Source organism: Euphorbia lathyris, chromosome 4 (assembly GCF_963576675.1).
Source record: "Euphorbia lathyris chromosome 4, ddEupLath1.1, whole genome shotgun sequence".
Lineage (NCBI taxonomy): Eukaryota > Viridiplantae > Streptophyta > Magnoliopsida > Malpighiales > Euphorbiaceae > Euphorbia > Euphorbia lathyris.
The window spans coordinates 96,565,805-96,571,944 of record NC_088913.1 but is presented as its reverse complement, the minus strand read 5'-3'; the positions used below and the strand labels follow the sequence as shown (position 1 = coordinate 96,571,944).

At 34.7% G+C, this 6,140-nt stretch overlaps 1 protein-coding gene across 1 annotated transcript; it reads right to left on the bottom strand.

Annotated features, from left to right (window-relative positions):
• Window positions 1-898: 898 nt before the first annotated feature.
• LOC136227733 (protein NETWORKED 4A-like) lies at window positions 899-5,321 on the bottom strand. Its single transcript, XM_066016474.1, has 3 exons — window positions 5,162-5,321; window positions 1,421-3,044; window positions 899-1,206 (listed from the first exon to the last, which is right to left on the bottom strand). Exon 2 carries the CDS (start codon window positions 3,042-3,044, stop codon window positions 1,422-1,424), a length of 1,623 nt encoding a protein of 540 aa, XP_065872546.1. The 5' UTR covers window positions 5,162-5,321; the 3' UTR covers window positions 899-1,206; window position 1,421.
• Between the last annotated feature and the right edge of the window lie 819 nt (window positions 5,322-6,140).

Genomic DNA, 6,140 nt, shown 5'->3' with positions numbered 1-6,140 from the left:
CAAATTAGTCTAAAATTGCATGTATCATTATATAATTGGTAGTTATTTGATCCATGTCACTTTTACATACTGATACTTGTTTTAGACTAATTTGATACCAAATGCCAATTTAAAAAGCTAAAGTAATATGCCATTTTAATTTTAGACTAAATAAACGCTGCTAGCTCATTTGAGGAGTAAAATTGATCATTAATTCACATTGGAACACTAATCAAGCTTCTAATATGGAACTTTTCAATAACATGGAAGAAGATACATCAGATGATTGTTTTCATCTCAAATGCTCGCATATGAGAAATTTCACAAATCCCACCAAAGATTAGAACACGCTAATCCCGTCGAGAATTAAGAAATTTCAAATTAGATATGATACAAATTACTTAAAATACATACATTAGATTAGTTATCTTCTGAGAAATCTAAACATCCTATAAGTATACATAACACCATAATTAAGGTACATACACACATTTATTGCAATTACGCATAATTACTTGACACTCAATCTAAAATCCTACTAACTTAGATATCGAAATGTGATCGTCGGTTAATAGCCTCAAGCTAATCACCTTTCTATCTTTTTTTAAGTATCGAAAAGAGCCCCCACACAACAAAGTATTGTCTCACAGATTTTCTCATATCAGTGTCAACAAAGTTTGGTAATTATTCTACATACTGACGTGTTATTTTGAACTAGTTACTAATTTGATCTCGAATGCCAATTAAAAGACTAAATTGATACACAAACTCAATTTTGGACTAAAGCGATCCTATGCGAACTCGATGAGCAATATTGATGATTAATTCACATTGCAACACTAATCAAGCTTCTAATCTTGGACATTTGATGGAGTGGACAACTTTTCAACAAGCATGAAAGAAGATACACCAGATGATATTTTTCATCTCAAATACTCATAATAAGCATCATAAAAATTGCTATAATCATCACTAAAGTTGTTCATGGACCAAATACGAACTTTCTAGCAAGAAAGGACAACAATAATTGATTTAATCCCAAACAAGACACAATGAAAAGCATTAACCTGTCCAAGATTACCTTAGGAAGCCATGACTGTGTGCGGCTTGTGCTGAACAAGCTTTTGAGCAGCTCACGAACTGGATATTGAATTCGTCAATTTTCCAATGAGCCAAGCATGATCAGCTCAAAACTCGGCTTGACTTGCTTACGGTACTATAAATAATCTAGAAAAAAGATAAACTAGATGATTGTTTTCATCTCAAATACTCATAATAAGCACAAGAGAACTTTCACAAAAATTGCTATAATCATCACTAAAGTTGTTCATGGACCAAAATAAGAACTTTCTAGCAAGAAAGGACATAAACTATAATTGTTTTAAACCCAGACAAGACACAATTCAAAACATTAAACTATCCAATATTAAAACCAAAGTACCTTAGGAAGCCATGACTGCGTTCCGCTTGTGCCGCTTCTGCTGACCAAATGCTTGACAAAGTTCTTTATACTCAGTTCTGTAATACTCCAAAGAGAAACAAAGTTGCCTTATTGCTTCCCTTTTCTCCTCAGCTCCAGCTGAAAGCTCACCTCTTTGCTTATCCACCTCCCTTTCGAGCTCAACTATTCTCATTCTCAATTCATGTTCTAGCTTTTGAAAACTTTCAGACCCAGCAATCAGTTCTGCATTTTTCATCTGCTCCTGCCGAATATTCTCCTCCATTTGTCCAATTCGATTATCACGCGAACTTACTTCTGCAATTAGTGTGTTTACCTTTGCTTTCATCTCATCTTTTTCTGCCATAAGCATATCATACTTGAACTTAAAAGTGTCAAGCATTTTATTCAGAATTTCTACAGTTTCACTTTTGTCTCCAAGTTCAACCCTCAATTGATTAATCTCTCCTTGCAGTCCTTGTAATTGAGTGTCAAGTGAAAGTTGGAATTCCATTTTCTCAGTTTCGCATTTCCTCAATTTACCCTCCAGGGACTTGCTATGTAATTCCCATTCTTCAATCCTTGCATCCAACAAGCTATTTCTTTCTGATAAATGTGATTTCTCCGCCAAGAAGTTTTCCTCAGCATTAGTCAGTGCAAAGTTTAGTGCTTTGACATCATCATCACGTTCTAATAGATCATTTTCTAACCGAGCAAACCTCTCCTGCAAGTCTAAACACTTTTCACTTTCTGATTCAAGCTTGGAGTTCAGCATGATTATCTCTTCTTGAGCAGTTTTAAAATGTCTTTCCACATGATTTGCAGCATCAGCCATTTCTTTCAGCTCCACTGTTCTTCTTCTTCTCTCTGCTTCAAGATCAGCCTCCCTCATTCTGATATTTTGATTTGCTGATTCAAGTTCACCATGCAAAACCTCTGAGAGTATCATGAAAGAGTTACTCCTCTCAAGCTCATTTTGCAGCCTGGCAATCTCATCTTCAGAGAGCTTGAGTTTTAGTTTTGAGTCCCTCAACTCTTCTTCATACCTCATCATTCTACCAAGCAATTCTTCATAATTTCCATTTCCTGCTGCATCAAACGCACTATCCCCATTGTCTTCTGAATCTGACTGGAGCTTCCCTTCCATCCTTGGGAGATCTGGTCCTAGCTCAATAATCTTCTGGTGCAATCGCTTGTGATCAGTGTTTACTGGGAGGCTGTAGTACGCGTTCCCAGAGGAGTTAAATGATTCTGATTCAGAATCTGATGAGGATGAAGATGATGAATCAGAGCCATCTTTCAATGAATGGTCAGAACTAGCAGTACCAGAGCTGAGAGACGCAACTTGATGGCCAGTCTTGTGTAAACCCAACTTTTGATCAGGAGTCACTATTGGAGTGTTGGGAGCACTGCCAGCATCTTGGGATTGGAACTCCAGCGGTATACTCTTGTATAATTCGGAATTCAAATGATCATAACGCTCAGCCAATGATCGATATAAGCTGTAAAATTCCTCAATTTCCCCAATCAAATCTGGCCTAGTATCTCTGCACAACTCAGCTTTCTTTGCTAGAGACGCACCATTTTGTTCGATCATTTTCAGAATGGCATTAACGCTCTGGTCCATCTGTCATCAACAGCATTTTTTATTGTTCATTATTGGATACAATTATACAAATACATAAAGAAATTAGTATTCAACAAAAAGGAATTTATAGCTAGATTCAATCATGAAAAGTATCCAACAATGAAATGATATACAGTATAGCAGGAGTGACATATATGTATAAGGATATTAATGGGAAGATTTCAACCATCCCCTTGTAGGTAATCAATTTCTGAATATTATAAGAGGGACTTGAATTCTGCAGGCCTAAATTTTCTGCTGGGCTATTGTACTAGAGTAATATAAACTTCAACCAAATTTAATGTGAACTCGATGATGATAGGGAAGGTTTTTGAAGTCATGGGAATTAAGTGTCAAAATCTTCTAAAGTTAGCAGCCATAATCCAAAACTCAACTCAACGCCCAAGTTGATAATTTTTGACAAATTAGATCAAACACAATCAATTTTAATATCTAAAACTTTAGCTAAATTGTTAAAAATTACCAAATTAAAGGATAAGTTGATACCTAAAACACGATTTGAATTAAATTGATCCTGAAAAGGGATCAGCAAACTGCTTGCAACCCTTGGGAATCCGAACACAGAAATTAATTTGATGATGATAGGAAAAGGTTTTTGGTCATAGGAATTAAAGTTCAAAATCATCCTAATGTTAGCAATCATAATCAAATCAACTCTTACGCTGGTAAATTTTGACAAATTAATCAAAATATAATTGATTTTAATATCTAAATTTTTTAATTTTGGGCTAATTTATAAAAAATGGACCTAAATTAATACCTGAAAAACTATTTGAATTAAATTGATCGTGACGGCCAACTTTATGAACCATTTTGATCTTAATTCGAAGTTATGAAAAGGGATCAACAAACTACTTGCAACCCTTGTGAATCCGAACAAAGAAATTAATTTGATTACAATACAAACTTTACTAATACTCCGATCAAATACCTGACCAACTAAATAGAAACAAGATTCAACACAAACAAAAGACTGCAACAAAAAAGCAAATCCTGAGTTAAGAATTGAAATCTAAATCACAGTGAGTAGGAAAAGTATTTAGCTCCAAACACATACATACATGATACATCCATAAACAAACCTTTTCCATGTCATTACATTCACCATTTATAAATACTAATTAAAACTGAACAAGAAAAACTTATACACCAATCGATCTCTAAATAAGCGTGACCATCCTCAAGCGATATCGCAGAGAGACATAAAATAGACACAGCAACCAAATCAAAGGTGTGAATATCCTCAATTAGGCATTCGCAGACAAAATGAGTAACGAGTCACAAATCAGCAAACAACTCCAAAAAAAAACCTTACCTGATTACTCAGAGGAAGATGGAGAGACTGAACAAGAAAAAGTTAGCACCAAACACATGCATGCATCCATAAATTGAACAAGAAAAAGTTATACACCAATCGATCTCTAAATAAGCGTGACGATCCTCAAGCATATCGCAGAGAGACATAAAATAGACACAGCAACCAAATCAAAGGTGTGAATATCCTCAATTAGGCATTCGCAGACAAAATGAGTAACGAGTCACAATCAGCAAACAACTCCAAAAAAAAAACCTTACCTGATTACTCAGAGGAAGATGGAGAGACTGAACAAGAAAAAGTTAGCACCAAACACATGCATGCATCCATAAATTGAACAAGAAAAAGTTATACACCAATCGATCTCTAAATAAGCGTGACGATCCTCAAGCGATATCGCAGAGAGACATAAAATAGACACAGCAACCAAATCAAAGGTGTGAATATCCTCAATTAGGCATTCGCAGACAAAATGAGTAACGAGTCACAATCAGCAAACAACTCCAAAAAAAAAAACCTTACCTGATTACTCAGAGGAAGATGGAGAGACTGAACAAGAAAAAGTTAGCACCAAACACATGCATGCATCCATAAATTGAACAAGAAAAAGTTATACACCAATCGATCTCTAAATAAGCGTGACGATCCTCAAGCGATTTCGCAGAGAGACATAAAATAGACACATCAACCAAATCAAAGATGTGACTATCCTCAATTAGGCATTCGCAAACAAAATGAATTACGAGTCAAAAATCAGCAAACAACTCTAAAAAAACCTTACCTGATTATTCAGAGGAAGATGGAGAGACTGAAATCGGAATCCAGAGGACGGAGATAAGAGAGATCGGAATAGAAAGGAGGATCCAAAGTTAAGAAATAATTTGAAAAAGAACAATGAGAAAAGAGTGAAAGAGAGTGAGCGAAATGCCAGCCCATCCCTGACCTCCTCTGTTTTTATTTCAACAGAGTTTCCAAATTTGCCGCCTTTACACTTCTAATGAAATTACGGAAAAGTCCCTCATTTTCGATTTTGAAATTCCGGAATCTGTGGGCTGATTGAGGTGGTGGTGGGCCTACTTTCCAGAATTACCCTTATTTTGATAATTTCCTATTATTTGCGTAAACCAATCATAATTTTGCTTTTGTTTTAAATGTTTGGATGTTTGTGATTTTTTTAAAACTTGATTAGATTTTGGTACTAAGGACTTTTTGGTAAAATTGTACCCAAATAATTGATACCTTGGGCCCCCAAAACTTAATGCTGCACCTATAAACTTTCGGGCGGGATATTTGCAAATTTGAAATTAGTTTATCTAAATTAATAAAGGACAAAGTGAAAAAAAATAAAATACCATAGAAGTTTAGGCCTTGTTTGGATGGGGATATTTTAAAGTAAGGTAAGGTAGATGAAGTGTATGAAATAACTTGTTGTGTTTGGATACAAGGTAAGATAAGTGATGGTTTAATAATGTAATTATGTTTCGTTTTATGGTAAGATAAAATAAGGTAAGTTAAGGTTATATACAAAATTACTTTTATATCCAAATAATGTCTTATTTTAAAATAAATATAAAAGGTAATTTGGGAAAAAAAAGATTAGTCACCTGTCTACCCTCCAATTTGGGATAAATTACACTAATAGTATCTGAACTTTACTCATTTCACACTTTGGTACCTAGATTACATTTTGTCCCAAAAATATACCCGAACTAACAATGACCGTACAATTTAATAAATTTTACCGGTAAATGACCGGTCAA